The sequence below is a fragment of the Phaethon aethereus genome, assembly GCF_964289735.1.
Source record: "Phaethon aethereus genome assembly, chromosome: 4".
Classification (NCBI taxonomy): domain Eukaryota; kingdom Metazoa; phylum Chordata; class Aves; order Phaethontiformes; family Phaethontidae; genus Phaethon; species Phaethon aethereus.
In genome coordinates, this window is record NC_138578.1 from 53,143,092 (window position 1) to 53,168,558 (window position 25,467).

A 25,467-nucleotide genomic window follows, 5' to 3' on the forward strand; every position below is an offset into this window, starting at 1 on the left:
CAAGTGTTCTGTTAATGAGAAGGTGTATATATAGCCTATTACACTTCAAATAAAATTATATCTGTTTTTTTTAAAGAAATTAGTAACATCAAAGACATTTCTGGCTCAATATGTCATGCATCAGATATAAAGGATTACACTTCAGTACAAAATTTAAATCAGGAGAAATTGTATTTGAGGTGAAATGTTTTTACTCTGATACATGTGAGTCATTAACAGTTGGGAAAAAACACAGACCATTGCATTCCCCAAATAAAATCTATTGCCTCAGATGTTTTCTTTTCAAAGGTTTAGCTTAAAAAAACATAGACTTTTTCAAGACATGAGATTCAGTGTTTTATTTTGCACAGCTGAAGAATGTTCCTTATTAAGATAACTGAGTTCAGCAATAATTTCTAGAAAAAAAAGGTATAATCTCATTATCCAAAATTCTTTGTTCTTTTTGTTTTTTTCACGTGTTTGCAAAACAAACTTTTCGTCATCCTCTAAACGGGCAGTGTAGCTGAAGGAAAACAGCTTTCCACTAAGGAACTGGCTGCCATTGGTGTGCATGAAGAATACTTACAAAATCATGACATGAACAGTATGGCTTGTTTCACTTAAAGATTTTTCACTGGCTTTGCAGTATACATGAAACTATTCTTGCAAATGCTTAACAAATACAGATAATCTCAGAGCAAATTTATATATCACACTAACTGCTATGCTTAATTCATCACACATTCTTGCAGTTCAAGTTAGAATTGTAAGTAGTGGGAAAGAAGCCATGGTTGTACGTATGCTACACAAAATGGAGAAACAGAAGGGAAAGATCTGAATTTCCATGAAAGAAAGGGGGAGGAAAAAGGTCAATTCTCCAGTTACATATTTTGCACGTGCTTTTTATGGAGGAAGATTTCATAATACAGATTTCAGATTGTAGTATTGGATATTGGGGACTACTTTGGTCCAAGATCATATAATACTGGTGATCAGAAAGTGGTCTAAGTTTCCTGTACCTCAGGAAACTCCCTGTTCAAGTGTATTGTACTGCAAGTTCAGGCAGCAAGAATGGCTTCTGAACTCCTGGGACTGGGGCTGCAAGTATGGCATGGCCTTTTCCAGGGGTAGAAAATTTGGGATGGGCAAGAGACCTACCTTTTTATTTCTTTTTCTCGCACATTCAAATTAACTCAGTGTCAAGAAGGAATATTAGGTGTTGAAGAACTTCTTCAAGGACGTTCCTTGGAGTTGCTCGTAATAACTTCTACACTGCATGTATATGATTATATTCTAAATATGGAGTATGTCTGTTCCTGATATTTATAACACTGAGCTACAGAAATACATAGAACTCATTTTATAGCACTACATTGCTTTATTACATGTAAGGGAAAAATAGCATTACATTATTCCATAAGGGAAATTTTTCTTTAGGTTCGTCTCTAAATGGAAGATCTGATATACAGTTGTATAATGTCAGCAACAGAAGTAATAGTTCTTTGCCCCTGTTTCATGTGTGGTTTTTTTGTCAGGTATAACCTAATACCTTTTTCATTAAGTAAATATACAAAACTTATTTAGTAATACACCAGTCTGGGGTTTTTTTGTACTTTATCAGCTGTTGGGTGACATCAGCCTAGAAAATTATCTCAAGAAAGTAACTATGCATATTCCTAGGCTCATCTGACTTTAGAACAAATTGTTTTTACTTCCAAATACTTCCATGGTATTTGGAGAGCTTAATCATCCAATTTTTTTCTATTTTTTATGCTTATATATTCATCAAAACATTTTTTTGAATTTCCAGGAAAACAATATGATGACATACTTCTATCTCCATTCTGACATCTGAATGTAAAGTACTTTGTGGATTATCAAGTCTATTGAATTGCAAGCTGAAGTTCACATCAAAAGAGTAGCAGATCTGGTGATCCAGAGAGAAAATTATCCAATATTTTTATGCTGCAGATATATTTGTATTCATATGACCTACACTCATCTCGCTTTACACTCATCTTACAGATCTATAATTCCACTGATTTCGGCTAAGTCTTCTCCGAGTTGCTAGCTGTTCTGAGTAGACTATCTTTGAATACCTTGAATCTCTGTCTTTAGGCACTTCCTGTGGAAAACAATAGTGCAGGTAAACAGTGTAGATAAAATGTTGGACTGCTTAAATTGATGGGATTTTTGCCACTGGGTTTTCTTTGGTCCAGGTTTTCTGCTTGCATCTCTATATTTGACATCCCTAGAACTAAGGAATATAGTTTTAAGTTCTTAACTTGTTCATTCCTCTTTTTATCTTTTAAATAAGACAAGGAAAGAAGAAGGAAAAAGGCTTGGCTCATCTAAACTTTCATTATCCTGCACTTGAGAATTTGACACCCAAGGTCTTCATTTACAATTAGAGCATGAGCACAAGAAAACTGAGAGGCAGACTTTAGCCTGAGAATCTTAAGTGTTTTCCTAAGGTGAAAGGAAAAAATCCCATCAGATCAGACTATGAAAAGTGTTTGTAAGTGTAAGTTACCAAACCCTTAGCTGAGCAGGCAAAAATAGGCATGGCAGTACCCTCCCTTGCTAAGGGTGAGATTACTCTAACTGAGAAGACTCTTCTCCAAGTACTGACTAAGGAAAAGTGAAAAGGGCTCCTTAAAAACATACTTTGGCCCTGCAGCTGTCTATCAGAACAACCTCCTTTCCCAGAGCAGCAGTTGCCTGGACTAATGATCTTCAAAGGACCATAAGGAAAGTGGAAATCAAATCAAGTGTTGAGAAAAAGGTCTTTGGCAGCTGCTTTTGTTGCCAGAAGCTCCCTTGATTGCATCACATATTTAGCTCAAACCAGTCACATTGAACACAATGTCTCACTGGTAATTATATCTTTTTATCTAGAAAGATGGACAAGCCAAACAGTGACTTTCATCTGCCAGATTCCATGATGCAGAGCTAATTGGCAGGATGTTAGAGAGGTCATAGCATGGTCTAGTGAGAGATGAAGCACACCTGAACTCCCAGAAATTAGCTCAGAATAATTTCAGACTTCCCAGGGAACTGAGTATCATTTAAAGTTAATAATCACAGTGAAAACAACTGGGAGGAGTGTTTCTTGCAGAAGAAAGCCCTGGATTCAAAGGAAAGGATTGTAAGGTATACAAAATTTAAGTGCAAACCTAGTGTATCATTCAGGTAAAATTAAATCTCTATATATGGCTCCTTAACTCCTTTCCTTCTCTTAAAAAGCTTTCAAGAACAGAAAGAACCAATATATTAAGTGACACATACCCACACACACTATTTAACCTAATATGCTGAATCCAGGAATGACCAATAATGGATGCCCAGGGAAGAATCTACGAACAAAATGAGTATATAATAATTTCCAGAAATACTTTCCTAGCCCTACCTTTCCTAGTGCCTACCTAAGGCACTTCCCCAGCTGTTTCTGTGAGGTGTCTTACAGGTGTTGGATAAACTTACCTAAGCATAGGTAAGTACTAGCAAACTGCCAGAAACATTAACGTATCCATGATCTCACTGCAAGCTTCAGGTGAAGAACAGTGAGGTAGCAGGTGGTTCCAGGGAGAAAAGTGACTCTCTGCAGCAGCAGCAGCAGCCACCATGCTAATTTTCCATCCCCTCATGCACTCAAACCCCTCTAAAGAGAGCATGATCAGGAAGGTCTTTTTGGGTTTTCTGGATGGATTTATCTTGTCTTTCTGTTGAAACTCTTCCCCCTTCCAGTGCATCTGTCCTTCCGCTGGAGGAGTGGATCTGTCTCCTCATTCTTCAAGAAGCAAAATTCAATTCTGTCTTAATATCTGAGATTCCTTAAGCTGGCTTCGGACAGAGGGTATGCCTACTCATATATGTAAACATTCCTCAAAAGCTTAAACCTGGTAGGATGCTGATAGCAATGTAGTCATGCTGCAAACTGACTCAAAATTGTTAAGACTGTACTTAACATCATACAGTGTTTGTCTTCATGCTACATCAGCTTGATCACTAACAGTACCCGTCAGGTACTACTGGTGATGGGTCAGGGTTGTCTGTTATATGACCTCACCTTCCAGTGCCCTCTTTTTCTTTTGAGAATAATGATACCTTTTACCTTCGAAGAAATGTATGGTTGTGTTTGTAAGGTTTTAATAAGTGCAAGCCAAATACTACAGGTTGTACAGATGAAGAGAATAATACAGCATAGTGTTGGGTAAGTGGTTAGAAAAGTATATGTTAGCAATACATGGAAAAGGCTAATGAAACAGGTTTGTGTTAAGGTTTTTTGAATTTGTAATTTTTTAATATCTTCAGGACATAAAACCCAATTTATGTAAATTAAGTTCAAGTCTGATCTCGAAAGCAAGAATTCTATGCACAAAGGTTTTAAATTTAAAATAGGATTATTATTATGCTTTTATATAAAAATTTGACTTGTAAAATACTTTATGAAATTATTAAAAAGCCTATTATATTTGACACAACTCCCCTCTCAGCATGCATGTTTATAGTTAGTTCTAACTTAATTCTACCTCAATTTTTTGTTCTCTCATTTATTGTCTTATACATGTTTCCCAGGATAGTCCACTGGTCTTACAGTCTGACAGAAATGTAACAGTGAATGCAAGAAATCACATGGGACAGTTAACTGGACAACTGACAGTAGGTGAGTGTTCCTTATTGACTGTTATGTATATCAGTTTAGCTTTATGAGTAGGTTTTATTAATTAACACCAAAGGTAAAATACTGCTGAATAGTCAGAAAAAAAGTCTCATTACCATACTCAAACAGAAACCAAAGTGTACAATGGCTCATAAGAGCATGATTCAGCATTAGCTGAAGGCAGAGAAAGTAGAAATGCCTCAAAATGGATAAAAAATAACTTTGTGAAAAATGATTATTTTTGAGAGAGCTGTAACAAAACAAACTAAAAAAACCCTCAGCAAAACATGTTTCAACAATGGTTTCAGTGGGAAAATAACCATCATTTTCTTACAAGTTTTGTCAGTCTTCCATTACTTCAGCAGGAATTGGTTTGTCCCCATTACTCTTGCAATGTATTTGTACCAGCATATATTGAAAACAGTTGGAGTAACAGAATGTAAAAAACCAGAACAAAACAAAAATCCAAATGCTTTCATAGTCACTACAAAATTTAAATGGAAAGTGATCGTACTGCCAGTCATTCATTAAAATGGTGTCTGATATTTTGCAAAGTATATAATATTTTGCAAAAATATAACAAATCAAAGTTTCAAATGAAATGGAAATAAAAAATCTTCTATTCACCTGTTCCACTTTTCATGTATTTTTCCCTGTTTCTCTTAAGTTTGCTATGTTATACTGCGTTTTTAACACGTCACACTTATTGTGTTAGTAAATATGAAGTAATATTTTTTTATATTTTCAGTACTAGAACAGTACTGAAGATATTCATTGATTTTTAAGAATATTAGCCAAAAAGTTCAGTACAAAGTAATGTTCTAGATTTGTTAAAAAACAAAATATATTGACTGTGAATGGGATGAAAAATATACAAACATATATGTGTAAGATACTAACGTATATGTAAGTTTGAGGAGACACTGCTTAGACTCCACATCTTCATTTTTTTCACTTTACTTCTGAATTAAAGCTATATTTTATCCACTCTTTTTCCTCACATGCCGAGGATATGTTCACAAATAGTTTTAAGTTACACTCTAGTTGTAATATACACTGAGCTTTCATACTGGCTGGAGGTGATGGCTTCAAGTTGTAAAAATTCTTTGGCAAGTGCATACAGACTGACACGCCATCTGCACTGATTTCCATGAATGACCACATCAAATGAATCTGCAAAGGTAACCAGACTTGCTAGCAGATACAGATGAGGAAAATTAACACCTGTTCTAGCCATATTGTACTTGGCCAGTGTGTTTACGGAATGCAGTTCTGTTTCATCTAGTAGCTGTATTATCAAAACCTTCCACTTCAGCTGGTAATTGCTAAAAGGTGAGTTGCCCATGGCAAACATTCACATTGGCTGAAATAGATACGATATTCTGATTTCTGACGCCACTTCTGCTAAGTGAATCCAGCACTGAAAATGTATGTGAGTGTATCGAGTGTGACCTACTCAAAGGCATCACGCTAGAGGTTAATAATCTAAAAACATAGAGGCCTGACGAAAACATGTGTTCTTACGTTACCATCATTAGAGTGAACACCTGTAAGCTTCTTGGTGTACAGCTGGTACAGAGTGTCTGGAGAGTGGAAATTTGCTAAACCACAATATTGTATTTACATTATTTTTTATTGTTCTTTTTCATAGTGGCTATATGACCTTTATTCTTCCTTATATTCATATAAAGTATGTTCATTTATAATAACATTATAAATATTTTATATATTATAATGTCATTGGCATTTTATCTGTATTTCACAGGACATAAGTGATGTTACAAGACAATAAATAGGCCGGTCTCTTGTCTTTGAGGTTCAAATTGCTGGTCATGTCAAATTTTAAGACAACTAAAAATTATTTCTGTGGTATTTGGAATTGTGCCATGCAAGACTAATACAGCCTTAAGAGCATCTAATTAAAATTGTAACTGGAAGATAGGTTAATATGAAGAAGTGGGGGTGGGACTGAGCGGAAGAAGGCTATGTGGTCACTAAAGAGGATGGAAAAACTCCAGTGAAACAGGTTAGAAACAGATATTCAGTCCTGTAAGCCACTATGGAAGACAAAATATTTCCATGAATTGCATCATTAAGACATCTTGGAACACATCCTGATCTAGAAGGAATGAAGAAAAAGTGTATTACAAAAAGAGGTAGCTAAGTGTACTGGATGATTCAGTGGTTACATGTCCAGTCACGACTCAGGCCTTACAATGCCAAGGGTGCATCCATTATTACAGTACAATGTATTTATACTGACAAAGAAAACTATAGAAAGTCACAGGTGTAGCAATGCTTTCTGTTGGGATCTATACCAACTGAGCTGGAAATGATGGTTTGTGCTCCAGTCTATTCATGACATACGGTCAGGAAACTGATTGTATCTGGATCTCCAAAAGGACTACACAGCCCTCAATTTTTACACATGCCATTTGAGACCAACAGAGCAGATGCAACACAGACATAAAGGATATCTACAGAATAAAGATGTAAAGATGGTGATTCTTTGATTTTTGTATCTAAGCTGGGTAAGGACAATTAATCACATCTCTCCCCTCCTAACCCTTCCTTAGCAATACTATTTGCATTATGTATTCTACTGATTTTACCTTGACACAACCCTTTCTCTCTATGAAACCTTTTCTAAACTATGCAAGTATTTGCATAATTTAAACCTATATGGAAAAAGATCTACTTTTCTGCCAATCTCAGAAATGCAAGATAGTTGCTCACCTCAAGCCAGAAGTCTGTTGTCTCCATCCTGTCTGCACACATCACATATACCTCTGACTGTTTTTGAGTGGAGGACATTGGGCTGACAAGTGCTAAAGGAATCAAAATTAAATATGGCTAAAAGGAGACATTTGAAACCCACTTGTGTACTTACTGTAACTTCATCTTCAGATCTAATTATTACTTCAACAACTTTCTTATTTGTTGATGAAGGTTTTTTTTTTCTTACAATAATTGTTTCTGACAAGTATTTCTGCTGTTTCTTAACCCTTTTCCATTCATAAAGATCCCTGGGGATACCTGAAATGTGCAAAGAATATGCACTTCATTTTTCCTAAGCTTGGGGCTCTTTGAGACAGAATCATAACTGTCATAGAGATCCAGAGCTGTACAAGTCACAGCTTTAGAAAGCTCCTGAACCTGTCTCTAATCACTGAGATCTCAAGCCATGCAAATTGAGAAAAATTATTTGAATACCAATGAAAGTTGTATCACACTTTTGCAATTACTTTTTGGAAAACAGCAGGCAGATGTATAATTTTCAGTTACAGCACTGGTAAAGATTGATAACAGTACTAAAATATATAGCTATTCTAATAATTTTTCAAGTTTGATGACAATTTCCATCCATTCACCACAAAATTTGTGTTGTGTATTTGAGATTTTTTTCTTAAAAATGTGCTTGCTTACTTGTTGTGTTCCACCAAGACTACACGGGGTATTTTGCAGAAATCACTGGACATTAGAAACTACAGGTATGTAACCTTGTGGGAGGTTAAGGATGTCCCCTTCATCATTCTTGCCTATATCATGTATGTCAATTGCTTGTGCCTGTACCTACCAATACTTTACCAGGTAACACATCCTGCTGCCCATTCACTTCTGAGGTGATCGAAGTAACTCATTATCTAAATGTTGGCTGTGATATTCCCTTTGCAACATGTAGACATTTAAGAAAATCTGAAGCAAGAGACAACAATTCAAACTTTCTTACTTTTAGAACTACTTGTGGTAGAGCTTGTAATAATATATGTGAATATGTGGTTCTAAAACTTTGATATCTATTGTCAGACGTGTACTTATTTAAGATTATTATGAACTTGAACTAAGTATCTATTAAGGCAATGGAAGTGATAACATGCTTATGTAACGACAGATGAGAAATGATTCCGTATTTTTTAATCTTGTTTGCATACATAGAAGCCTCAAATGTAAGGTCTCTTTATCCTCAGATAAGTGTTGCAAGGAGAGGGTAGTTTCAGACTACTCACACACTTATACCCTTTCCTCACAGTAGAAAAAGGGAAGAAAAGAGCTCAACTCCTCTCTTAGCTGTATGGTGTTTTTGTATTGTTGATGGTAAGGTGCTAGAGAGAAAAGGAATTATGTTATTTTACAGTCCCTCATTAGCTGCTTCTACCCTTCAACTGGGCAGACATGGATCAGAATTTAATTGTCAGGATCATCTAAAATCAAGCCTTTCTCCTTTTCCTTTCAGGGAGGTTTGCCTACTTGTAGTTCCAAACTAAAGTGACATTTCAAAAATCTAAAATATATTAAATATTCTACTAGTCTAATTTTCATATTAAAACAATTGATCTGGTAATGACTGTGGTGCCATAAGATTATGAATATTGTAAAGAAGACACATGGCAAAAAGTTAGTTAAATGAGTTATCCATTTCTCAACATTGTCTGAATTTCTGTTCCTTAACTAAAATACAGACTGAGGAAAAACCAAAACCAACCAACCAACCAATCACCTCCCCTCCCCCCCCCCAAAAAAAAACCAAACAACAAAACAAACAAAAAACCAAACCAAACAATTTTGGTACTTAAAACCAGTTTAAAGCATGAAAATCAGACATGAAGGCAATTCATTTCTACCATATCTAGTTGAATTAGTGGTCCAGCTTTTGCAATGATGTACAAACAAGAGTATATTTAATCTTTACTTCAGACTGAATATGTAATACTTAGAATTTTCTTTTAGGGGATTTTATCATTAATCAGTCTCTTCTCATTGTAGTAAAAGTTTTAAACTTATAGTTAATTCACTCCCTCGTCCTTTTCTAATCCAAGAAAATGAACACAGAATTTGTCACTTCTGTGCTAAATTACTTACATCACTTAAATCCTTAAATGGAATTTTCTGTTGTCTACTATTTTCCCTTGTTTTAAGTCAGTTAACTGTTGATTCAGAGAATATTTAGATAATTTACATAGCAAAATACATTATACTTTCTAGTACACAAATTTTACAGTGCAATGTTCTCCTAAGTTTTACAGCCAGCTAAGCACTCTTTCCAAATCGGGGAATAGAAATAATTTTAGGGGGTGAAAATGCAGCTCGGCTGCTAGTTTGTGGTACAAATCTGTTGTTGGATCTTTTAAATGGAGGTAAATGTGAGATAGCTTGCCCTTTTTTAGTACAGATTAGCTACTTTGTACTTAACTGCAGAGTTAAAGGATCTCTTTCAGTTTCAGGAATCTCTGCAGAAGGTATGACGGAGCGGTGCCTGAGAGGCCATATGGCTTTACGTGTCCTCCTGGCAAAATGCGTGAGATGAGCCAAGAGGCAGTCAGAAAGCGAGCCATGTTGCTCATAATAGTTGAAATGTCCAGCTGGAATCTGAGTCTCATCCCTTCTCATCATTTACAGTGCAATGTGACATTGTCTCTGTTTCCGTCTGTCTAATTCCTGGAAAAGTCTTTTTAGAAACCATCTGGGCTATAACAGGTTTTGTAATAGTAGCTGATATAAAATATATTCAGATATACTCTTAATGACTTTGGTTAAGCTATCATGAGAATCTACTTCCATTATTAATTATCTTGAAGCGTGGTATTAAGGAAATAGGAAGCTCTGAAACCTGGTCAAAACTTCAACCTGCTTGCCAGCACTTTGATGGGTCTGCCAAAGTAGCCTTTTAAAAATTAACATGTTATTTATTTGAAATTTATCCATATTTCTCCTGCAATTTTCTGTTTAAGTCATTTTCCAATGATATAAACACTCTTGACTTTTTTGTTTTGATTCAGCATAAAGAAGCAATAACAGTTAATGGAGTAGTAAAAAACAGTTGCAAACAACTCTTCTAGTTTTTACTTCTCTTTCAATTGTAAATTAATGGCATCATTCTCTGTGTTAATCTGCATGTTTACATTTGATATTCAGCAGTGGTAAACTTCAACTCTTGTGACTAGCCCTTGCACTAAGTGGATTGAAAAACAATACTTTTTTTTATACATCCATTATATACATCCATTTTATACATCCTTTCATACATCCAATTAACTCATAAAAGTATTAAATACCTTGTGCCTTGGTAACAAGATCTCTTTGAAGCCGAGAGGTACCTTACACAGTACTTCAGATCACATTTAATCATTGAGGTACATTTTCAATTTCTAAGCGATATCTTTCATATCATTATGATACCCTCGTTATATGTTATGTGCAGACATGAAACTACATTGCTGTTTTATATTTGAAATATCCTATGGTGTGAAATATAACTTACATCTCTCTTATGAATTGCAACATGAAAACCATGCTATAAAAATAGAGTAGTAAGCTATTTGTCACTTACTAGGAGCAATCATTTCTGGTAGATACAGCCATTATTTAACCTGAAACCTCCTTCCTGAAATACAAGAGCATATCATATCAGTTATATGTCAAGAATTAAAAATTCCCCCATGAATAAACACAAATGCAAGCAGCATTACAACAATAATTAAATTCCGTGTAATTTCTCCGTGGTTATTTCAGAGTTGAGAATGCTTGTGCATTGTTGGTTCTAAAGAGCCACAGCAAAGGTCTATGCTGTGGATATAAGATCCCTTGCTTTAAGTTTTATCATCCTCATTAGCTTATTCCACATAATCTTCTTTGAATCTTGATTATTCTTTGAATAATCACTTTTTGTTAAATTATTTAAACACTACATCAATACTTCCAGAGCTGGGATCTTGAGAACTCTTCTTCTTATTTCTGCATTCAGTATTTTTTTTTTCTGCCACCTTCAGACTAATAGTTTTTGACATTTGAGTTTTGATCCAGCTTTTCTTCTTTTCTTTTTCTTTCCCTCAGTCTGAGCTCAGGAAGACAATTTCTACCTAAGATACAAGGTACAGCTCATGTTAGCTCTGATTTGAAGTTTTATTTTTCTAATGTGGAGAGCACCTTTTGCTGCCTGTAGCTGACATACAAAAAAAACCCAAGATACTTTGTACTTTTATAACTAGTCTAATACCCCTCTCTATAGTATTTGTAGCATAGATAAAATACATGCATGTTATTTTCACTCTCTTTATCTAAGTTCATTCATCACCTATGTTTGGAAGGAATTCTCAGGTCCAGTACATGTTTTTCAATGTGTCTTTCTTTCCATAAGCTAGAGCTGGTTTGGAAAGGATAAGCACATGGAGGAAAAGATGACTTTTCAAAGTCAGAATATGCATTCCTGAGTTTGGACTTTAGAAATCCTCCAAGGTGTATACACCTACTGGGCAAAGTGCTTTGTTTTTTCTTCTGCAACTGCTCCAATTTGCTTGTATAAATTCACTATAAATCTTAATTTTCTTTGAGCTGCTGTTATGAAATTGAACATTTTTTCTTTTACATGAGGAAATGATATGAAGCTCCATCGGGGAAGTTCAGATTGGACATTAGGAAAAAGTTCTTCACTGAGAGGGTGGTTGGTCACTGGAACAGGCTCCCCAGAGAAGCAAGTTGCACGGAAGGAGTGGCACCAAACCTCTCGGAGTTAGAGGAGCATCTGGTCAATGCTCTTAGTCATATGGTTTAGTTTTAGGTAGTCCTGTGAGGAGCAGGGATTTGGACTCTATGATCCTTATGGGTTCTTTCCCACTCAAGATATTCTGTGATTCTTTTGAAGGGGTACAGGATAAATCCATGGAAGGAAGAAAGAGGGACAAGTAGCAGGTTTTTCTCAGGCAACCTGCTGGAAGCCAGGCATCAAGTGAAGTCTCAGGTCCCAGCTGCTGACAATTGGTGCTGGCAGGAATAGACAGGCATGCAGAGGACTGGCTGCATGCTGGCTTCCCGCAGGATGATGTTTGGAAAAGCAGCAGCCACAGGCCTCTCTTCTCGTAAGAAGTCAATAGTTAATGTTCTGTATCCACTGTCACTTTAGAGATGATGGGAAAAGGATGAAAGGGAACACTAAATCAGTGATTTCCAGGCAGTGATGGTGGGGGGGAGCAAGAGTGAAGCGGTGACTGTGTGCAGAAGGATGTCTCTCATGTTATGTATGAGTCTCACCTCGACGTCTTAGTATTTTATCTCAATGCTAACTTTGACTCCAGAACATCTGTAGTGAGACTGGACATACGCTGGAGTAGATTTCAATTATCAGTGGCTATTGTGCCAGCAGTACAGCAGTCTTCCGCTTACCTTTCTGCTTTATAGGCTTTTTATTTTACCTCACTATATTTTAAATGCGAGTCTGGATGTTTCCACTGTTTCTAGAAAATTGGCACTGAAAACTAGGAAAAAGGTTATTCTGTTTCAATTCTCAAATATTTTATCCTCAATTTTTTTTTTTTTTTCCCCCCTGTACCATAACAGAGGACATGGAACTCTAAGCAGTGGTTGGATTTAATTGTAGAAGTAGAGTTTGTGTGGGAAGAGGCCGTTAGTGGTTTGCATGGTGGTACAAAAGCGTTAGTGTTTAAGCATTAATCCATTGCCATCTGTCCTGCTGTTGTTACCCTCACACTGTTGTCCAATACAGACAGCATAACTACTACCCAAATATTCAGAGCAGGGAAGGAGAAGTGATTTCCTTCTGCAGGGGATAGATCCCAAAAGTCAAAGAAAAAGATATTTTTCAGAGACATTTAAGTAGGTTTTGAGGGATACAGCGTACATCTTCAAAAGATGGTTCTGATTATTTGTCTTTAGCTTTATCAACTGCTAATACTTCATTTAACTGCAAAAACAGGTGCTGTGCATGCATTGTGACATTCACAAGGCTGCTGCTGGGTGCTAAGCATTATTAAATTACCTACAGCATCTGGACCTTTCTCAAGTCCCTGACAAGACATTAAGATTTTTTTTTTACCCCTTCTTTTTTTTCCTGATGTTAAGACAGCTCATTAATATTCTAAGTATATATTATTCTTATATGAGTGACTTAGGTGAAGGACAAAATAAGGGCAAATAAATGAGAAGTTGTTTTTTAACTTAATTAACTACAAAAGCATAATTAAAACAAAAAAGAGAAAGAGAAAAGCAGTGGGATCTGACATTCTCCTTTACTTCAGAGCTACAGAGAGCACTTGGAAGAAGAAACTCAAGAGCATGCTGCTGCTCTTAAAGATGCTGTAGTGACAGTAAAGAGATTTATCAGAAATATGGACGAGAAGTAATTTGATTGTAGACTTAGAGTCTTTATTCTGCTAAGTTATCTTTAAAAAGTCTGAGTTGTATCAGTTATCTTACTGAGTCTGTTATGGAAATTAGCCTGTTTCTATATGTGAAAGAGATTTTTGCAAGTGGATAGTCAGGCTTGGAAACATTTGCCTGTTTGTCCATGAAAATTATTTGTCCACACAAAATCATGAACCTCTTCAATCACAAGTTCTTGTTCATAACTATTAGATGACTAGTATTAAAAAATATATAAAAAACTTTCTATTTTCTAGAATTTCCTCTCACATGTCTTTGGACTATCAGAAACTGCATATCACTGTCATGTTACAATTATTGTGTGTTTTTAAAAACACTGATGTTAATGTTTACTTTCTATTTATTGCACTGAGTCCTAGAAAAATAAGCAGTTCTAAAACCAGCTTCAATGTGTAACACTGAAACTTTAGTAACACATTGGAAAATACTGATTAATATCCAAAACTAGAACATAGCTGGTTTGTTGTGCTTATTTATGAAGATAATTACATTTATTTGCTTTTTAATTATTTTGCTTCCATTCAGAACAGAATGGAGTTTCAAATTCCATATTATTATAATATTAGAGATATTTAATTGTGCTATTTTTAGATGGGCAGAGCTGTCAATGTAATTTGTCTCAAACATGTACAGGACATTTAAAGGTATACTTAATATGGATTTTTAAAATATCTATGATACATAAATATATCTCTGAAAATACCTTCTTTTTCCTTAGGTTATTCTTAGGGTGATAAATATTGCAGCTGCAGCTGAATTATGAACAGATGGCACTGAATTAATGATCAGCTGAATATTTTAAAGTTTTGACTAGATTTCTTCCTGTGAAGAAAAGCATTCCATAAATCTGAAATTAATTAGTCACTGAGAATACTTATCACTCACTGAATCATTAACATCAGTTGTAGATCAAAATAATACAGAGTGAGCATTTTTTCCAAATCAAAATTAAGGGCTACATTGCCCTTAAAAGAAGTTGTTCCAACATTAGAGTCCCAAAACTTCATGAGTTTCCTTTTGTGATGTTTTGGACAGAGGTTTTGTTTGGAGAAGCTGTTTTGTTGCTCTTCTCTCACCAAGGCACCTGGACTCTTTATCACCTTAAAGTTGTCAGACACTAAAAGCTTCCTACCAATTTTGCTTATGGAATGGAGAAAGTGGTTTTCTATTATGGAAGACAGGATGGTTCTGACGCTCACCTACTTTTTAAGAAAGAAAGGGAAATTTGCTAATCTTCTGTCTCTAGTTTGGTCTTTCTGGGTCTTTGCTTGTTTTGGGTTTGTTTTTGGTTTTGTTGGTTGATTAGTTTTAACTTCTTTTCTCTGTGGCTCTTATATATTAAGCCAGATGCTAATTCACCACATCTATTTTTCTCTATGGTTGAGTGATTCTAGTTGGTTTGCCATATTGCCAAAGCAAAAGCTTTCATCAAGTCCAGACAAAAATTCCACCTGTGCTGCAAGTCTTGCCTCTGCATTTCTACATACATCTGCATCTAGGTTAGCTTTCTTTCCAGATACAAAATCATACATTCTTTAAGGACATTTCAGATTTCCCCATGGTACTAAATTTGTTCCATTACCATAAGATCCGACTCCCAAGGGTATCAATAAAGCCTTTCTAAGTGGTGTATTTGAAAGTTAAACAATCTGGGAGTGATCCAAATAACAGATAAAGACACAGAATTTAAGTGTCAGCAGGGTAGGAATCTGAGGTACATGTCTTCATCTGTGAATTGAATTTGCATCTTCTGTGTTACAAGTAAACAATGAACTCCATGGAGAACCTAAATCAGAAGAAACACTGCAGAAGCTAAGAGCCCAAATCTGCTTTTATTCTGCTTCTGCAGCTTTCCTGGCCCTTATCCTACTGTCAAGGGCAAGTGGACAAGAAATTTCCTAAATGGATGATACAAAAATCCTGAGAACTGGATTAAGCTGTCACCCTCTTGTGCTATCATCATAGTGGATGCTATTTATTCAGAAATCTGTAAATGCATTTCACGGATCTACCAAGTAGCTGAAGGGTTTTAAATTATCATTTTTTGGTCATCAGGCTATAATTTCTTACTCTTGTTTTACTACCCAGTAGTACACACTGGTAACCTTTTTGTAGATGGAACCTGTGTATCTTTAAATATCTTGAACATTCTTTCATTAAACCTTTCTCAGATAAAGTGTGATTATATGAAAAGCTACCACTTTTTGCACAGATAACTTCAGCATATTTGTACTCTCTAGCTAAAGCAGATAATCTGAGAATCAGTCACTTTGGAAAAATTAGATTTTTCTAGTCCTCCCCATGTTATAGTTACCAGTGTTGAATTAATTTTATAAAAATGTAATTTTTTTAAAAAAAAAGCCTTTTCCAAGAAAGCTTCTAAGTACTCTGGTAGCTCGCATCCTTTGTTTTAGTCTTCTCTCAAAATGTGATTAATTCAATTATTTATCTCAAAAAGTTTAATTTGCATTCAGAAACCTTTTAATTGTCTAATTCAGTACATTGTGAATAATATTATACAATATTTTCTGGCCACAACACGATATATTTGAAGTCCATGGAAAACTGCCAAAAGCATCTGGAAAAAATAACTTGTATCTTATTAATAAAATGGGGGGGGGGGGAAGGAAGATTGAAAACTATCATCTGAATGATAAATGTATATGGAGAAATCAAGTAAAAATATTTGTTAGCTTTTAATTTATATATTAATAAACCACCAAAATTGTTCATATTACCTACAGAGTAGAAACAAAGTTCAGAATGACTGTGTCTAATGCCTACAGAGAATATTACCAGTAAGAAAGACAAAACTGAAATGCTTTTCTTTTTAAATCTTCACAAAGCAAGATACATAACAGTAAAAAAGGTCATAGGGTAAAATCAGCAAGAGAAAAGGTAAGGAAACATTATGTGACATGAATCTATTTCACTTCATTTAATTTTAGTTCCAGTCCAGTTCACCTCAGAATGATAAAACAGACAGCAGAAAGGTACTTGTACTATTAGCAATTATTTTAGAGAGCACGCAGATAAGACATAAGGTCTCAAAGGATGCAAAAAGGTCAAACATGAGACCTGTTTTTAAGGAAAAAACCAAACCCAAGGTTGTAGAGATTTACAGATAAGTGATTTTCAGTAGAATTTCTGGGAAATCAATAGAAAAGTCAGACTAAAAGTCTGACCTAAAGGAAATATATAATGATGAATAGAAACAGTTTTAGAGAGGCATGAATGACCTTATGATCTGCAAGATGTTATATTTCCCAAGGAGAAATGCAATATTCCTGTTTTGTCTTTGAGTTTCATCTATGTAATGAAGAAATATCACACTCCCTTTACTGTCTTGTCCGTGCTCTTGCTATTTGATTTTAATGTGCTGTTCATAAAGCACAGCATGTAGTCAGGTATCTCATACTATGTATAGTTATGTCTTTTTTGAACTCTCATTTCTTTTCAGTGGAATACGTTGTAAATAATATACTTCAGTTACTTGGTAGGCAACTTTGGCTTTTCATAAAACAGGTAGTGGCCAAACAACTAACAGTAATCTTATAGCCTAACTCTGCTAACAAAGACAATGGAAACTTTCCCACTGATTTTGTATGGAAACGTAATGCACAGACTGCTTCAGTAAGCCTCAGCTTCCAAAAGGTATACGATCAGCTTTGTAAATTATTTCAGTTATAAAAAACAATTGCATCACAGAAAGCAAAAAATTCCAAGGTTGAGGATAATGCTGAAAACTTGGAAAATTCTCTTCGGATTTAGTACGATTCAGGTTGCATTCATCATGAGGGAAAAAAAATTATAAACTCTCTACTTTCATTCACACTCTGGAGTACTCCAAAATACATTAGGGTTATTATAAATTCATTTCAACGAGCTGGATATTTGAGCTTGTCAGTGAAAGCTAAGTTGATAAAGGCAGCTTTAAGAAGAATTTAACATATCGTGGCTATTTACTGGTGTCATAAAGAAAGATTCCTGGACAACAGAGGAAAACATCCGTAGGAAAAATAATGCAACAAGGCTGGTAAAAATAATATATATTTATAACCTAATCTCTCTGTTATTTATTTTCTATTTAAATATGTTTCATTTAATAATTTAAATTTAAATTTAGCCTTTTCTATGTATTTTTATTTATTTAAAGTATATTTACATTATATATATTTTTATAAATGATTGTAATATAGTTATAGTATTATGGGAAAAATCAGTCAGATGGGAAACTCATTATACTCGCCACAAGCCTGAATTCAACTATCTAGCTCATGTTTTGAATAAACTAAACTTAATGAGATTATAAATAGAGCAAAACACCCAGTCTGAAGTCTTACACACACAGTTGGGTGCCTGACATATCTTCCTTTGACTTGTTTAGCTTTCTTATCCAAGAACTAAGATACTATAGCTAAAGTTACAACCTGTCAGCTGTGCCACAGGAGCAGACAATGAACATGTCTTTAGCCACTACAGAAGCAAAACAAATGTGTTAGCTTTATGAAGTTCAAGCAACCTCCAAGAAGCACATTTTACTTTCATTCATCCATGTGTATTGCTCATATCTGATGAAACCTATGGACAGCTGTATCAGATCAGACCAAAAGTCTGTTTAGCCACATAATTTCTGGAAGTCTCCTATAGAAAATACCATGTGATACAGAGAGTAAGAGGAAAAGCACTTTGCAGGTTTGCTCTTGTGCAGTTGTGGTCTCATATAGAAGTAGCACAGAGAGTGCTGTCTGCTGCAATTTTTATACAACTTTCATACATATTTTGATACCTGGGGTTCCACAGTCAAGATGCACCAGGAAGGCAGACTGCGGGAAAGATGTATTCTATCCATTGCAAAGGTGATAGGTGATATTTTAGGTGTGTCTTTTAATGAAGTTCCTAGAAGTAAAATCTGCCCAGGAGGGCAGAATTTTCCTTGGAGCTTCCATTTGACCAAGTCCTAAACCTGTAATACCACTAATCTTTTATGGATACCAGTGGGTCTGTAGCTCATGAAGAAGGAAAAGCCATACTACCACCACACCTGTTGTCTGGTTCAGATAGTTCTACTTAATTTTCTTTGTTCATATATATTTCTCTTATATAAATGTGTGGCTTATCCCTCTTCTAATAATTTATGTTGACAGCTGGTATTATTAACTGTAGTCTGGTGTTAAAAAAGGTAACAGATATGTGCACTGCTTCTTCTGGCCGAGTACTTGCTCTAGTTTCCCTTGTCTGAGTAGGTAATCATTCAAACCAGGAAACCTTGAAGGTTAACCTCTCTTAAAAGTAGTAGCTTTCTGACATCTCCGTAACATGACCATCAGCTATTGACAGACCCAGCTATATTTATTTTAACTGCTACTTTCACCCTTTTTTTGATATAACAAAGATGGTCTTTTCCCTTCCTCAGCAAATAGAACACAAAATATGTTCTGATTGCAGTGAATAATTGCTTGTGTAGATGTCTTGCTCTCATCTGAAAGCTCTTTATTAAAATTCCTCAATGTTTCTATTCAGCTGGTATGAGACCTCCATTTGCATTATTGCATTTACATTCACTGAAAAATTTCTGAGACCACTGGTGGCCAGAAAAATGTAATGTCTAACATTCCATGAATATCAACAAAATTTTATCTAGGTGTATATTTCACAAATATTGATTATTGACCCAGCTGGGGGTGGAATCTTTATTAAAAATACTCTATCTCTTTTATTTTCAATCTCAGACACATCAGTGCATTCTCATAAAAGTAACTTCTTTTACCCTGCATTTAATAAATGTTTAAACAACCCATTTTTCATTGAAGAATCAGAAGACAGTACATTGAATTTCAATATGTTTTGCATTTACAAACATCATAGATTCATGGCAATTCTCTTTGAATTCTAGGCCTTATGTTTAATTTAAAGTGGTTGATTTCTTACCTATTTCTATGTCTGAATTTGTTGTCTGCCAGGTGGACGCAGAGGGTGACTTAGACACCAGACACAACTGCTAGAGTTCGTCTACATCTGATATAAGCACACAAAATATCTTTATCAGTGTCTTGTGTATTTAGTATTGTTGATAGTTACTATTCCTCATGCATCTCGGTTTAAAGTTATGTTTCAGTAAGTTGAGAGTGAATGGAAACGCATTGTAGATGGATAGAAACAGACCAGAAGACAAGGCAAAGCAAATGTTAGCTTCACCCTGGTTTTAACATTTGTGTTCCTTTCATTGTTGTTGATAGGAGTGGGAGTGGAGTGCTTTACTGCCGAGAAAGAAAGAACATATGACCTTCTTAATATAGGGTTAAAGTCCCAAACATATCTTGCATGCTAAGTGAGTAATGAGCAGTATTAGATGTTCTTAAAAAATATAAAACTTAAGTCTAAAGTAAAGTTTGGGTGGAAACTGCTGCAATTAAGGAAATTATGACTTCTAGTTTGTCTATATTGTCTCCACAGTAATGACTTCCTACATCATTTATTATGTTCGCAAATATCATAGAAGCATTATTACCTCTATTATATCATTGTATGGAAAATTGGAAGGGAAATGACCTTTGTGGAAAATACTCAGGAAAAAATAAAGGACCTCAAACCTGCATATCCTTTCCCACAACAAAAATCATGATACAGTGCCTTATAAAGCAAAATATGCATAACCATAGAATTAGTTAAGAAGAGGTTCAATCTGCTGGTAGTGGAAATCTGAACTGGCCAGCAAGTTGTAATGACTGTATGTGCTCTCCAAACAGTGAAAAAACCCCACTATAAGCTAGCCAGGGTGAGCAGCAATTTCCACAGCAATAAGTTTTGTAGTAATAGCAAAAAAAAACCCCCACCCAAACTACATATGCACACTTACCCAATACAGAAAATTTGATCTCATCTCTCAATAACAACCACCAACACTTTACACTTTTATCACATGATTGCGGTATTACACAAATCAAGATTTTTACATGATCAGTATTAAATCATATTCAGTAAATGGAGTGTTTACCCTTTACACCCTGTATCTTTATAATCATATCTAAACCGTGGAAGACTGGTGAGTTCTTGGTAGTATTTATTATAATTCCAAGTAGTGGTTAAAATTTGTTTTCCTGAATAATGATGAAGTAGTACAAGGCATCATTGACTTTAAAAAGCAAAAGGTTAAAAGCATGCATTCTTCATGATTGTTATTATGGTATTACTTAATAAGTACGTAAAGCTAGACACTCTACAAAATCAGAACAAACACAGTTCTTGCCTTGAAATTTAATCTCTATTAGTGTTAATCTGGGTTACAGTAGTATAGTTTTCTGTTTCCATGTTGTATGTACTGCCCAACATTTTAATTTAACACATCTTAACTATAGATAAAATGAATAATTTTATGCTTTGTGTCATTTTTAATGTAGCTGGTTTAATTATAGTTTTGATTAGGCAACTGCTGTGCATCAAGCTTGTGTTTATAAACCATCATTATATACAATGTTTGGACGAATATGAAATGTACATTTTTCATCTGTATACTTCAAAATGAATGGAATTTCACAGAAATTTAATAATTGAATTCAGTATTATACAACTGAATTTACAAGTAAATAATTTTCCTGGACACAAGATGACAAGAGAGTTTGCTATGGACAGCTCTTGATCCTGATTAAAGGTATTAAGAATCACAGAATCATTAAGGTTGGAAAAGACCTTTAGAAGAAGACAACACACTAATAAATTGCACATGCAATTGCTTACTCTTATTTCAAGTGGGAAATGAAAATGTAATGAAACACAATTGCATTTTGATAGCATTGATTACCCTTTAGGCAGTTTAACTTTTCAAAACCATTTTTGTAACATTCACATCTGGTTCTACATCAGAGAGACAAACTTAACATGTATTATGTTTTGTTAGTAATCTCTCAAGTGGCTTGAATACGCTAACCACTGTTTCAGCAGTGAGTGAGTAATACTAAGTGATGCACTGCTACATCCTGAGTGCAGCATAAAGTAAAATCCCATTTCTTTTAGCATAAAAAGGGAGAGTTATATCCTGCAATGATATTTTGGGCTGGATGAATTCTAGATGTACTTTTATACAGTGTGTTGCAAAAGAAACACAAATGCTGAGCATTTAAACTGTATGCATTTCTTCATAGAAGCTCCAGATCATTGTTCTGTAAGTTGTTCTTCATGAAAAGTTATTTTATCCTAAATACAGTGCAAGTTTTAAAAGGCAGTTATTTAAACATGGGCTGTCACTTGCAGAGATCTATAATAAGTAAGAAAGTGGCAGGTCTTTTTTGTCTTTGATTTCTCTCACGTTTTCTGTTAATCCCTTTTCTTTACAGAACTAACAACTTTCACGTGTGTAAAGTAACAGCATCACAGTACTTATAATGTCACTTACTTTTAGGTAGCTAAGCAATTATCAGCTCTTAAATAAAGATGAAATTAGTTAATATTAAGTTATTTGTGATTATCCTTTGGGTTTCCTGACCCATAACTATGGTTGCAAGACAGGTCCAACCTCCCACATTACGGTAGCTGTTAAGCAACCTGAAACCGTGAGTTTACTTTGTTAAAATACAATTGATATTTCTTGTTAACTGAAATTACTTGTACAACAGAATTCTTACCTATGCTTTCCAATATGATTCAACACGCAGCCCACATGGAGTGTTTGGGGTTTTTTTTACATTCTCTTTTAAGATCTGTCTTAGAATAGAATGAAATTTACAAAATGATTGGAAATCGGACTTGTGCAGAAAAATAAATATATAATTCCAGAAGGGCTTTGAGATTTTGAAATCAAACTTGTGACTAAAACAGGAAAAAAATTTGCTTCCAATTTTTCTTCAAAGGACTATATTTTAGGTCAATTTTAATATGGCTTTCATAAATTTTGCATTAAAATAATACCTTTTAATTGTATGCCTTTTAAATATTTCAAAATTAAGAACAAACATTTCCAAATCAAAATTAAACACTATTCCAAACATGTGTCAAAATGGAATGTTTTGATAGCATCATAATTTTTTTAAATTCTGAAAAAACATCAGAATTTTTTTAATTCTGAAAGAAATTTTCAATTCTGAAAAAAAATTCACCAGGAGCAGTAAGAAAATATATATCAGTGAATAAAAGCTAGACATTGTAAAAAGGTTATGGAAAATGTAAATGATTTCATTGTTTACCATAGTAAGGCTACTTGATTCTGAACCTTTCAGTGTACGATTTTATTAGGGGAACTTAAACAACTTGGTAACAGGCCTGGTTTTTACCCCTCCAGAGAACACAGTGGAAAAATATCAAAGCTACATAGAGAGGGCACAATTGTTCTTCCAACTATAATGAAATGGCTAAATAGCAGCAAGCATTCTTATTCCAAATACAAATCTACCACTTATTTTGTCATCAATAAATTTAGCAACGACTTCGATGTTATCTCAGACATCTTCCTTCGAACCACAAGGTTTCTGGAAGCACTTATATTCAACAAGAAAGCATTGATCTTTTTAGCCACTGCAGGTCTTCCCATTCTGAACCATGAGAAGCATTCTAGAATAAATATTTCTGTGCAGTGTTATCTGAAGAGGATTACACCTTGGTTTTATTAATTTGAACAGTGTTTTCTCATGACTGTCACATATCATTTTGAGCATTGAGTCATGGCTGTGTGGAAATTATCAGTGGATCATATAATCTTCAGAAGTCATCTTTAAAAGGTCATCTATAATTTCTGCAAGTATTTTAAACCAGCCTATAATTTATTATATTTTCTCCCTCTTCCAATTAATTAAATAGTAATATAATCTGTTTTATTACAGTTCTTACAGTACTCTCAGTTATGTGGTCATCCCAATTTCATAGAGACAACAACAGCAGGAATTGTTTTTCAAAACAACATATAAGCTCAACATATTTGCAAACTAAGAAGTAAAATTGAAAAGACTGATAAATTTGCCTTCTAATTTCCTCTTGTGTTTCTGCCACTGGATAGATATACAAATCTGTTGAATTCACCAGGGGTTTGATAATGCCTGGATCTCACTGGATTTCATAAAATAAGCATTAATACAAAAAACATTTGCAAGTTTTGTTTCACAGAGTGTGAGATAAATTGTGATATCTCAGTTAATTTTTTTTATTTCTTTAGTTGAGGGTTTTTGTTTTGTTATTCTGCTGTTCAAGTTTGCAGTAGAAGTAAATGAAAAATATCCTTTTCTTCTTTGTCGATTTGTTGGTCTTTATGGAAGAGGCTCATACGTTACCTTTTTTCCATCGGTAAGAAACTGTAATTTAAGCTGAGCAAACCCCAGAAAGCTTTGTCTGAATTGGCATTTCAAGATCTCAGAGTTTAAGTGCATTCTAAATTCTTAAGTTAACTTCCACACATGACACTGAAATAGATGTTCTTTATAGTTACTTTAAATTCTATCCTGATATGCCGTAGTGAAATAGTTACTCTATAAATTAATTTAACAATATTTTATAATACAAATTAACTACCAGGCTTACAGAAATCCAAGTATTTTATAAAATATGATATATTTTATATATAAATATCCAAAACATATTGACTACATTGTATTTGTATGATATACAAATATGTATGGTGATGATTACTTTTATTTTTACAAAATCTCTTAGATGAAACGTTCACTTCTTTGATTTCAGGAGCTGATGCTGTGGAGGCCCAGTGTAAGAAATTTGAAGTGAGGGCAAGTGAAGGTGGAAAAGTATTGTTTTCTGCAGATGAAGATGAGATTGTCATTGGAGCTGACAGACTGAAAGTAACAGGTACGGTAATAATAATATTTCTAAATGGATGTAAACTCTTTTTTTTTTTTTTTAATACCCTTAGTAATGATAAATCTATCAGTATTCTACAAAATTTTCATCCACTGGAGAGGAAAAAGTCTTCTCATCATCAGTGATTGTTCGACCAACCAAAATATATTGCATAATCTAAAAACCAATTCCTCTAAAGGCAGACTTAAACGTAAACTCTGCAGGACCAACTATGGTACAAAACACCCTTACCATGGTGATTTGGCTTTTATATGTTATCATGAAGTACTTTTTTGTGGTATCTATGCCATTTGTTTAGGTAATTCCCCTTTACAATGATAAAAACTATTGTTTTATACTATGACCTTTGTTTTCTCTGTATACAAAGTATCAAGTCCAACTTCCATGTTAAGAGTACGTACTCTGCTCTACTTTGGGAGGCTCAGCTGAAGTGTAGTAAGTAGAAACCTTTTCTTGACTTGAACATTTGTTCAATAAAAGAAGAAAAATAATTCTCATTGGTATTTCACTGTCATCATTACAGATATATGTATCAGTAACTCACTTAATATTAGAAATGTGTTACCTTATGGAAAAAAAAAATCAGTTACCTAAGTTTGTTTTAGATAAATGCTTTAACTTTGCTTAATAAAATCTTGCATGAAATTAGGCTGGACTTGAGCTACCCACTCATAATCTAGAATAAGTTACAAAACTTGAATTGCTTCACCAGTCAGGGGTGTTTAGTTTTAGGTCAGTCTATATCTGGGAAGGCCTGCTTTACGGAGTTTGAAATCAACCGATAGTCTGAAAGTTCAATTGTATAGAAAGTATAAGATTGTTCTGATTTATGATGATTATGATAAGATCATAAA

General features: G+C 34.5%; 1 protein-coding gene across 3 annotated transcripts in view; it reads left to right on the forward strand.

Annotated features, from left to right (window-relative positions):
* The window catches only part of SGCZ (sarcoglycan zeta), a gene marked incomplete at its 3' end in the record, with an annotated part of 510,669 nt that overhangs the window by 428,903 nt on the left and 56,299 nt on the right, over positions 1–25,467 (forward strand). For 2 of the 3 annotated variants that reach the window (XM_081999343.1, XM_081999344.1), the window contains 2 exons: positions 4,558–4,645; positions 24,479–24,601. In XM_081999343.1, coding sequence (XP_081855469.1) covers positions 4,558–4,645; positions 24,479–24,601 — 211 coding nt within the window. The remainder of the gene's footprint in view (positions 1–4,557; positions 4,646–24,478; positions 24,602–25,467) is intronic. The other variant, XM_081999345.1, reaches the window with a different exon arrangement.